Here is a 10614-nt window from a genome sequence, read left to right as displayed (position 1 = left end):
CACCGTCACGCCCCCGTCCTGTTGGAGAGGGTGTCGCTGTGCAAGGAATCAGTGGAGAGAAAAACCCTAACCCTAACCCTAACCCTAACCCTAACCCTAACCGGCGCACCTGCACACGTACGTGTGTACCCGTGGACGTGAGGGTGTCGGCGCAGATTGAATTATGGGGAAGAACGAGAGCAGTTGCATGTGTTCGCGTGCTCAGGAAGCGCGGTCAGTCTTCGGTCGTGTTGTTTGGTGTGCGGCATTGTTGGAGCTTTGTGATTTGTTTTTTGGTTGCGCTTTCCCGCTTGGGGACTCTTTGCTAGGTTTAGTTGAGATGCCCTGTTTGTTCTCTATTGGTGGAGTGTGATTCTACCCCCCCCCTGCGCAGCGGTTTCTGTGTTAGCTGTCGCGCTGTTGCCTCACTAAAGGTAGTGAGTCATAGCGTCATGTATCCTTTCTGCGGCGTCCATCGTGCAGGCGACCTGGGGTCGGTGAAACTATGGGGTTTTCCGTATATGACCGCCACACCACTGATAGCTACTCTCCCTTCGCTGATAAATTCACTAGTATGATCCTTATATGGATGTCCTACGAGGAGAGGCTTCTAAATGTGTGAAATCTCTCTCGTGCCTCTTGGCGGTGCTGCGGTGCTGGAGAACAAGGTTCGAAGACAGGCTTCTGCTCGCTAGACGAGGGGTCACTTTCCTCTCGAGTAAGGTGAGTCGAAGTGAGGTGTGCGAAAGCGCTGCGCAGGGAGTGAGGAAGAAGACCGGAGTACCGGCCACAGCTGCTAATGGGGATCGTATTCCCCCCCCCCTGCGCATGTTGGTCCCGTCGGTCGTTTTTGGACGGAAGAAGCAGTAGGGAAATTTGATGTCGTTGTCGTCGGCCAGGGATGAGGGTCTTTGAGTTTATGTTGGTGCTAAGGACGGCAGCGGGGCCCTGTCAACGGGAAAGGGTTGTCTCTGATTGCTGTCATTCTCAATTGAGTTGCTGTTGTTTGTGCTGTACGTATTGGGGGTGCTGCGCGATTGCGCAGTTTTGGCGCTTTTCTCTCTGCGCGTGCAGGGGCTTCACAATTAGTGGTAACCGGCAATACGGCTGACTTGAATCAGCTAGTTGCCGAATGCTAAATCAGACGAGCTACATCTCTTCTTATAAAATGTTTCAGTACCTCATTATGCTGTGCAATAGGATGCACGGTTTTGGGTTGTGTGCGCTGTATAAAGAGGCGCAGAGGAGCACGTGAAGTGCAAGGTCAGTGCGATGTAGTTTTTTTGGAAGTCACGGTGGGATGAGCAAGTCTATACAGCGAACGTCAACCATTCAAGTTGTCTATTCACACAGCGAGCTGCTGGTGAGCTGCTCTCTTTTTTTTACCGCTACACGGATACAGCCATTACGCTGCTTTATCATGTACGTCCGCGCCTCAGCGTGAGAGTGAATGGTGAGTCTCTTGCTCTCTGCTGCCCTATAATATGCTCGACACTCCTTGCCAACTCTTTGTGCCTCCCGCTGTTTTCTGCTCTTTTTTTTTTGATGCTCTTTTTTTGTGATGGCGGGATACCTGTGCTGCCTCCAAGAAAGAATTACATTTTGAAACAGCGAAAGCATGGCTTCTTACTGTGTCACCGATAGTCCCGAAACTGTGGACTACAAAACGAAGTGCTGCTGCCGAACGACGGACAATGTCTACTATGCCGTTCCTAAAGAGTACTTTCGCCTCAATCAGAGCCTGGCGCGGCGAAAGCTTCTATTAGCGGAGCCGTTCCCAGTTCCAGTTGACTGCAAAACTCTGGACCACTTGCTGGTGCTCCTTGAGAAGGCCACAATTCTCTCCGCTCAGGTTGTGGAGGGTGAGACGAAGGGTAGCAATAACGAGCGTCCGGAGTGGATGCGTGACTTGAACAAGCGTCAGCAGAAGTTTGTTTGCGGGTGCCTGGGCATCACCTCATGGGATGGCAAGGACATTCCGTTCTACGTGGAAACGATGCCCAAGATCAACGACGTCGTTTGGGTGAAAATCACCCAGGTGAATGACACCTCGGCGGTAGTGCAGCTGCTCGAGTACGGCAAGCGCGAAGGCATTATTCCGTACACGGAGGTGACTAGGCGCCGTGTGCGCTCGATGGGAAAGCTGATCAAGGTAGGCCGTACCGAGCCGGCGCAGGTGATTCGTATCGACAAGGACAAGGGTTATATTGACTTGTCAAAGAAGCTGGTAACGCCCAACGAAGCAAAGGCGTGCGAAGCGCACTTCCGCCAGGGGAACGAAGTTCGCTCTATTGTTTGCCATGTCGCTGAGCTGTGCGATATCCCCGCTATGGATGCAATGGAAATGATCGCCTATCCGCTTTACCAGCGGGAACCGGGCAAGCACGCGTGGACGTGGCTTTACGAACTGAACCAGACGGAAGACGTGGAGCGCATTCTGGGTCCGCTGAAGCTTGACAAAGCCATATCGGACTGCCTGATGTCGACGCTGAAAAACGCGATGCGGCTGAAGGTGTTGACGCTGTTTGCGGAAGTCGAGATCACGTGCTTTGCGTGTGATGGTGTGGAGGCGATCCGCGACGTCCTCATTCTTGGCCGCAGCTACGGAGAAGGCAGCGATCCCCAGATCCACCTGTCCGTCAATATCATCGGACCCCCCAAGTATGGCATCCGAGCGCGCACGGATATGAAGGAAGAGGGTATTCAGCGAATGAAGGAGGCAATAGAGGCGATGACGGCGGAAATCAAGAAGCGCGGTGGCCAGCTGAAGGTGGTGACGCCTCCGCAGCCTCACGGCGACGCAGACGAAGGCAAGAAGGGTTTTGATGGAGAGGACGATGATGATGAGGATGCTGACTAATGCAGAGATGAAGGAAAACAGGTAAAAAAATGGATGACAATGAGAAACTCTTCTAAAAATAAGTAAGATTTAATAAGGAAATGCGAAAAGCAACAAATGTAGAGGGAAGGTTGTTGTTTTTTTTTTGTTGTTGTTTCCTTTTTTGTGCTCTCGTCGGCGGTAACAGGTTCTTTATTTTTTTTCTTTCTTTATGCAAGGATCCTGAGCCCGATGCATGACTTGTTTTATTTGTGTGTGTATGTCGTGAACTGTGGTGAAGTCAAATGCCGGTAAAGCTATGAAATCATCGAAAACAACAAGAAGCAAAAAAAAAAAGAGAAGCTGACGGTGTGATCAGAAAAACGTAATTGGCAGTTGGTGCCTTGGCGGCATATGCTACTGCGCTTTTTACGACGTGTAGCTTCGCGTCGTCATCAGGCTGTCAAAAGTGGAGGTGGGTAGACTGTGCATGAGATGGAAATGATTAGTGTACGGTCCTTCTCTTTTGCTCTATTCCTGTGTATTGGTCACGTTACTGCATGCTATCATGGTGTATGAGTCCGCCTACATCGCTTTCCGCGAAAAAAGGTGCGCTTTTTCTGAATTTCTCTCCTTTTCCTCACTCCCGCTGTGGCTGGCCCTTGTTTTTCTTTTGTTTTGTCCATTCTGCACTTTTTGTGCTTTCGCCGCACTCTTTAACGGGCAAGGCGGCTTCTGGCTCAGAGTGACGTTACCTTTTACCGATACACACGACGCGCGACAATGCCATCAGACGGAGAGGGCAAGGTGCGGCAGGTCAACATTGATGAGATCGACGCAGTGACAGGCTTCAAGAAAGCCGAACTGTATGTTTGGAACGCGTACGCTGCCGCGTTCCTCGCCGAGGGCGGTGAGCCGGAGACAGATGTCGAAGCGTGGATCGATGATTTCTGCCAAAGGTCGGAGGAAAGTGGAGCTGTCTTTGATCGCAACTTCGTGAAGTCTGTGTGCACGTTAGGAATATACGCAGGTCCACGTGATGAGTTCCAGCAGAGGTCTGGCTGTGGCAAAGCGACGTATGCATCGGGTGACACGTATGAAGGAGAGTTTTTCGAGGGAAAAAAGCACGGGAGGGGTCAGTACATTTTTGTGAGCAAAGGGCGCAGCGAGGCCGACCGGGTCGTTTCGAAGGAAGTGGAGCTGCTGACAGGTGCGGGCAAGGATGCCAAGGCGATGGTAGCAGAAATTGCTAATAAACTCCAGCTTGGCCGTCACGTCGTAGAGGGCGTCATGCAGTATGGACAACGTCCGTGTTACCATGGTGACTACGTGCGCGGAAAGCGAACTGGCCGCGGAGTCATGAAAAACAAGGACGGCACCCTCTACCAAGGGGAGTTTCTGGAAAATAAACGACACGGGCAGGGCGTTTACTACTACCTCAACGGCGACGTGTACTCGGGTAACTGGAAAGCTGGCGCCAAGGATGGCTATGGAACTTACCATTTTGCGGATGGGAGCGAGTACCGTGGGGAGTGGGTCCGCGGTAACTTTGTGCAAGGGCAGTGGATTCTGCAAGGAGGGTCCTATTATGAAGGAAAGTTCGACAAGAAAAACAGACCGCTCGACGATGCTGCATCCCTGCACTATCCCAGCATCCAAATGGCGCAGACAGGTGCCTTTAAACGAGGCGTCTGGGCCCCGACGAGCGCGCTGCAGGTTTGCTCCGAAGTTCCCGTGGACGGTATGGCGTGGACTGATTGAGAGAACGGTGTTGCTGCTGCAGCACAGGCAATAATGTAGATAGGGTTCATTTGCACTTGCTTGATGTTTATTTCTTTCTCTGGCTGTGTGTGTGTGGTTGCGTGCTTTTTTTTTCTGTTCTGCGTTCAGCGATCTCATTGCGATGTACGCGTGCACTTGATGACACAGAAAGAAAAAGACGATTGGTAAAAGTGGACGATACTTTAGTGGTAGGACTTGCGTTGAGGCGCCGTGTTTGACAAAGCAATGCTATGCCGCGGTGCATGTGAAGGCAACGGGAAAAGTTGTAGCACTGTTTCCTCTGACAGATCCCAGCAAGTGCGGCGCGCAACTGAGTGAGTGCAAACTGTTTTCAAGGCACTACTCAACCTTTCACGATGGTTCTCTTCTTTGGATTCCGCTGACTCTCTCTCTCGTCTTGGTGCATGTGAAACTTTGCACGGCATGTTGGTGATTTGCTACCTCGTGCATGGCAACAGGAGCAGACACGGTCTCCTCTCTCTTTATCTGTGTTTCAGCCAGGTGCCAACGCAGCGATCCTCAAGATGGTCTACACCCGCTGGAAGTGCGATCGCATCCCTGTGCTCCAGCTGAAGCTGTTCACGCAGGAGTACAACATGATGGCAGTCGTTGGTCTGCTATCCATGGTGTTTCTGTTCAAGCACGCAAGCTACTGCTCTGAGGAGACGGAGCGAAAGAACGGCTGGTGGGCAGGCTACCCGTATTGGCGTGACCCCATTGCGCGTCGCAACGAGATTCGGTACAAGCAACTGATCAACAGCAACGATGTGGACATTACCGACCCGAAGTGGACTGGCTGTTCCAAGGAGCAGCTGGAGCGCCTGCGCGCGATTGTTTGAGGAGCGCAAATGTGTGGAACTGATACGCGACTGCAACGGGTGACCTGTTTGACAGCTGGTCTGCCTTCGCTCCCATTTTTGTTTTCTGCCAGCCGCTGCTGTAAGCTTTGTAGTAACAAACAGTCTCATGCAGGGCGGGTCGCGCCTACGTCGTTTTGTTTTCGTCCCTCTTCCTTTAGGAACTAAGTAGGAAATACTTCACGCCTGTCGTGTGTAGTGAAAAAGGCCGAAAAAGCGCAGAGAAAGAGAGCAAGAAGCGCGTTGCTGTGCGGAACCACGCAGAGCAGCGGCGGCAGGTTTGCGAGATGGCTCAGGGTAAGACTCATGTGCGCCGCTGTGTGTTGCATTCTGATCGCACGCATGCCTGTGTGGGTGGTGGGCCAGTGCTTTGTATGAGTATTCTCTTGTTCAAGAGGTGCCGGATGGCGTTGCTGATGAAAGGCGGCTTCGTGCTGCTGTGCGTCCTGCTCCTCTCCGCGGCTGTCGTCGCCTGTGTTATGTCAATTGAATGTGCTTGCTTCCTGTGCTGGCCTTACAACCCTTTGATTGCTTCCTTTTTACTTCCCTGTGTAGAGCATATCTGTACGTGTGGTAGTTGCTCAAGCGCGTGCGCTTTGGTTAGGAGCCATGCGTGCACCGCTCGCCTTGCTGCTGCTGGCCATTGTTGTGTGCCGGCACATAGCAGCGGGTAATGCCGCTGATGCTGTCTCATCACCCGTCATACTTCCTAGGGGCAGAAGCAACACCAAGGTCACACTCTACGTGCGCACCGGACGGGTCTCCATCCCGCTCGAGTGGATCGATGGGAAAGAGGTTTTCTTCGAGTACACGGGACGCTTATATGAAGTGGGCAACAGCGGGCCCATGCTTCCCGGCCCCACGCTGAAGGTCAACCCTGGCGGTAGAATTGTCTTGAAACTAGTGAACGACCTGGGAAAGGAGGGGATGGCCAACATGACAGGTCGGATGAACACGCTCCACGGTCCTAACATCACGAACGTGCACTTCCACGGCATGCACAGCGATCCTAAAATGGACAATCCTTTCAAAGTTGCACTCCCGGGCGAGACGCTGGTGTACACGATCAATGTTCCGCGCGATCACGAGCCGGGCCTTCACTGGTATCATGCGCACTCCCACGGTGCCGTCTACTATCACGTGATGGGTGGGATGTTCGGGGCCATCGATGTGGGGGAAGGCGACTTTACAAAGACCCCAAGGCACCCCTTTCATGGCTGGGACTCGCAGATTCTCATGGTGCACCTGTATCGCCTTAACACCTCGGAAAGGTGCGACGGGATGCCGATGTCAAGCCTTGACGCCGCGATGAGCTCCCTCCTCCCATTCGATCCGCGTATTGTGGACCGCAAGGGCAACGAGTACGAGATGCCGGCCGAGCTGTTTCTCGTGAACGGCCAGCATCGCCCGACCGTGAGGGTCAAGCGTGGCCATCCGATGCTGCTGCGCATCGGGTTTGCGGCAGGCTCGTGCTACATAAATATGTCGCTCCCCAAGCAGTGCGCCTTCCACATGACAGCCATCGATGGCGCGCAGCTGCCCCGCACTGTCGAGGTGGTGGAGGGCTGGCTGTACTTCACGACGGCAACGCGACGCAGTCTGGTCGTGGTGTGCGACGAGGAGGGGACGTATCCGGTGTCCCACACTGGCGACCCCTCAGACGCCATCTTCTACTTGAAGTCGAGAGGGAAGCACCAGAAGGGTGGTCGCGCTGTAGCCTTCCCCGTGACCATGCACAAGTACTCCCCTGGCTACTTGCAGCTCAAAGGTCAAAACACTTTCTACCGCGAGATCTCGTTCTCGCAGCGGGACCTGCCCATCACAAAGCCGTACTATGTCCTCGGTCAGGGGCCGAACTGTCAATCGCTGCAGAATTCGTCGACGTGCCACTATGAATACTTCCAAGGCGAGATCGGCAGGCGCATCGAGGGCTATCACGGCTTCACAGTGCCGCTGCATGCGGTTGTGACGGCGCGCGTGTACGGTGATCCGACCGACAAGCGACCGCATCCCCTTCACTTTCACGTCAACCACTTCCAGTTTCTCTCCTTCGAGCCCCGCCCCGGGGGCAATCACGAAAACGAGACCATGGCCATGTACGGCGTACACAGCGGCGAGTTCCGTGACACGATTCCGATCTTGGACGGCGTCACCACCATCCGCTGGAAGGCGGCAACGTACGTTGGCGAGGTGGTGTACCACTGTCATGCCCTCCAACACGAGGACCGCGGCATGATGATGTCCTATCTGGTCTACTCCCCACGGAGCAAGGAGGGCAAGGCCGTGCAGCGATACGAGCAGTCGCAGACCGGCGCGTTCCTCTTGACCTGGCCGCACCGCTCACACGCGTATAGCCTTCTCTGTGTGTTCCTCCTCGCCTCCGCAGCAGTTGCAGCGTGGGGGTACTTGCGACACCGAGACATGCGCTGCTCTGCCGACGCTCAAAGTGCCTTCGATGCACGATCATACGCCGGAACGCCAGGGGAACGCATTCCCCTTCTCGAGCGCCACGCGTGAAGGCACATTTGAGAAAAAGGCGGCCCCGCTAGTACACTGTATTACCCTCTTCCGCTTCCCTCCCCTCTCTGTAGGAAGCGTGCTTGTGTGCGTGTGGACATGATGCAGTGCATGCGTAATACATAGACACTGTCGATCTCACACAGCCGCAGAAGGTGGCGGTTCACGTACACGCAGCCGACGCCTCTTTCCCTGATTCTGTACCCTTTTCCCGTCTCTCCCTTTGTTGCTTTTCCTGTGTGTGTGTGTGTGTGTGTGTGTGCTGTCTTCTTTTGATATTGTTTCCTCTTTGGATTTCGCGAGTGCGGTTGTGCGTCTTCTCTCGTGCGCGTGTCGCGAAACTGCTCTCTTTCCGTTTTCTTCTCTCTTGTGTTGCATTCACGTCTCTGTAAAATTGTCTGCAGCTGTGAGGCGGCGCTTCTCCTGCCATCGCTCTTCCTCCTCTCTCGTCATCTGCCGTCGTCCCTACACCGACTGTCTCTTTTGAGTGCCGTGTTGCCAAGGCATCGTTCTCAACACGGTACACATCCACGGAGAGCGTGCCTACGCTTCAGCAGTTGAGGGGTAGGCGGGGCGAGAGAAAGAGCGAGGCGGAGAGCACGGGGGCACGCAAAGATGATTGGTCGCCTCGGCAGGCATGAGGGGCGCGGAGCTGTGTCGGTGCGCCGGTGTTGGACGACGCCAGGTCGCGAAGAAATGAGCATCAGCAAGGCAAATGAAAGGGAAACGAAACAGCGCACATGATGTCTAGCGAAAGCATGACGGGGACGGGCGGACGCTTGCACTCCTTGTTGAGCGAAGCGACGGACATTGAGGCGATGAGAGGGAGAGAAGCGGCTGGCCGAAGTGGTGGCATGGCCAGTCTTGCCTTTCAGCGTGAAGGCATGCGCACACTCACTGGGGGTGCACCTTGCAAACGGTCTCTCTCTCGTGCTCCGCCCTCTTCTTGCCTCTGGGCTCTGCGCACGAGTGAACGCTCATCGAGCTGACGATGCATAAAGCACTGAAAATGCGCGCCATCCTTCAAAGCCGGAGAGAGAGAGCGAGATGGGAGGGTGGCGTCACCGTGTATGTGCTGCCTTCGTGTGTATTGGAGCTTGAAGAGGTACCCCGAGGCGTGAACTCTCGTACTCCCCACTCCTCTTCCGCTTCTCGGCAACGAGCACTGCTGCACGTGCGTTTAAGCATGCTACCCCTACATCCGTCGCTGTGTTCCCCTTATTCCTCGGCTATCGCCTTCGTTCAGCTATCAGCGCTCCTTTCTGCATCCATCAACTCACTATCTGAAAGGCTGCAGCTGCTAAATAGCGGTAGTCACACCTGTGACGCCCCTGCAAGCCGCAGCTGGCGCACGTGACTGAATTCCGCGCGTTGTGTGATCCGTAGCTTAAGACAGGCACAACATCAACAATTACACCGACGCCGTCGCGTCATAGTTCACACTCTACTCTTTCCCTCCTTCAGCCCACTAGTCACTACATGTTCAAGGGACTGCTGTGTCCTGTTCTGGAGAGACGAGCAGCACGACGGCTTGCCACCGTCGCCAACAGCGCTTGCCGCGGCGGCCGGCAACGCTCGCGTGAGACGGTGCTGGAGTCCACTCGACTTCTGGAGAAACTGCAGAAACGCCAAGGGCCGGGGCGCACACGAACTGCACAGCAGCGCGCGTGGCGCAGTGGGCTCACCAACCCACTGAGCTCGGCCGAGTCGTCCGCAGCGGCGCAGGCAGACGCGCTAGCGCAAGAGGAAGCGAACTGGCGGGCCGCAGATCCGCTGCGCAAATGGAAGGACGAGTCCGAAGAGTTACGGCGGCGGCAGCAGGGGGCAGGGGATGGGGCGCACTCCGTCCCCGGGTCCGCACAGCCGACCTCGTCATCGCACTATGACGCCGTGAATGCGGACACCGGCAACAGCGCTGTGCAGGAGCGTTTTGATGCTCTTGTGCACCGCGCGCTGCTCCGCTACGGTCCGCCGCTGCCGGTGGAGGTGGTCATGAACAACAACGTGATATCCGCCGCCTCCTTCGCATCAGGCACGCGCCGAGCTGCGCAGCACAGCTACTCTGACGCAAATGTCGCCTCTGACAAGGGCGCGGACGACTCTAGCGCCGTGTACTATGATGAGGTGGCGCTCAAGCTGCACGAGCTCATGACGATTCTCCGCAAAGAAGAACCGCACTTCAGCTTACGGGACGACTGCGACGGGGTGCCGCTCTCCTTGATGGTGAAGAACTGCTGCTACCTGCGTGCCTTTGGTGGCAAGGTGAACTACATGCGCTTTGTGCGACGCCTGCGCGCGGATGAGCTGCAGTCGGGCGGCAACAATCAAGGTGGAGGGGTGCAAGGCGGACACGAGGAAAACGCGGCAGTGGTATCGCTTGGCAAGTACATGATGCGCGAGCTGCCTTCGCAGGACGGACTCCGTAAAGGTCCTCAGCCGTGGCGCTACACTTATCGAATGATCTGAGTCGTGCTCAAGGTAGGGGTTGTCCGTCTTTGCCTGCGCTTGCGCCTATGTGTATGTGTTGCGCCCATTTTGGGGGAGGGGTAAGTAAAGGCTGGGCTGTAAAGGCTCTGCCGTCTGCCTTCTCCCCACCCATCCACTTCCGCCTCTCTTCCTCTGTGTCCATGTCCTTTCACACAACCGACTGCGGCGGCACCG

The 10614-nt window shown here is 55.2% G+C and overlaps 5 protein-coding genes across 5 annotated transcripts; all 5 read left to right on the top strand.

The window, feature by feature from the left end:
* Positions 1–1597: 1597 nt before the first annotated feature.
* On the top strand, positions 1598–2839 carry LDBPK_030960 (elongation initiation factor 2 alpha subunit, putative; the record flags this gene model as incomplete). Its single annotated transcript, XM_003858015.1, has 1 exon — positions 1598–2839. The coding sequence occupies one exon, from the start codon at positions 1598–1600 to the stop codon at positions 2837–2839; it is 1242 nt and encodes a 413-aa protein (XP_003858063.1).
* A 741-nt stretch (positions 2840–3580) lies between these two features.
* LDBPK_030950 (hypothetical protein, conserved) lies at positions 3581–4558 on the top strand (the record flags this gene model as incomplete). The annotated part of the gene is made up of 1 exon (XM_003858014.1): positions 3581–4558. One exon carries the CDS (start codon positions 3581–3583, stop codon positions 4556–4558), a length of 978 nt encoding a protein of 325 aa, XP_003858062.1.
* Positions 4559–5103: 545 nt separating this feature from the next.
* LDBPK_030940 (hypothetical protein, conserved) lies at positions 5104–5418 on the top strand (the record flags this gene model as incomplete). The annotated part of the gene is made up of 1 exon (XM_003858013.1): positions 5104–5418. The coding sequence occupies one exon, from the start codon at positions 5104–5106 to the stop codon at positions 5416–5418; it is 315 nt and encodes a 104-aa protein (XP_003858061.1).
* A 627-nt stretch (positions 5419–6045) lies between these two features.
* LDBPK_030930 (hypothetical protein, conserved) lies at positions 6046–7953 on the top strand (the record flags this gene model as incomplete). Its single annotated transcript, XM_003858012.1, has 1 exon — positions 6046–7953. One exon carries the CDS (start codon positions 6046–6048, stop codon positions 7951–7953), a length of 1908 nt encoding a protein of 635 aa, XP_003858060.1.
* Positions 7954–9432: 1479 nt separating this feature from the next.
* On the top strand, positions 9433–10419 carry LDBPK_030920 (hypothetical protein, conserved; the record flags this gene model as incomplete). The annotated part of the gene is made up of 1 exon (XM_003858011.1): positions 9433–10419. One exon carries the CDS (start codon positions 9433–9435, stop codon positions 10417–10419), a length of 987 nt encoding a protein of 328 aa, XP_003858059.1.
* Positions 10420–10614: the final 195 nt, after the last annotated feature.

This window comes from Leishmania donovani, chromosome 3 (assembly GCF_000227135.1).
Source record: "Leishmania donovani BPK282A1 complete genome, chromosome 3".
Lineage (NCBI taxonomy): Eukaryota > Euglenozoa > Kinetoplastea > Trypanosomatida > Trypanosomatidae > Leishmania > Leishmania donovani.
Note: the sequence above shows the minus strand (reverse complement) of the source record. Positions and strands in the feature narration are given on the sequence as shown.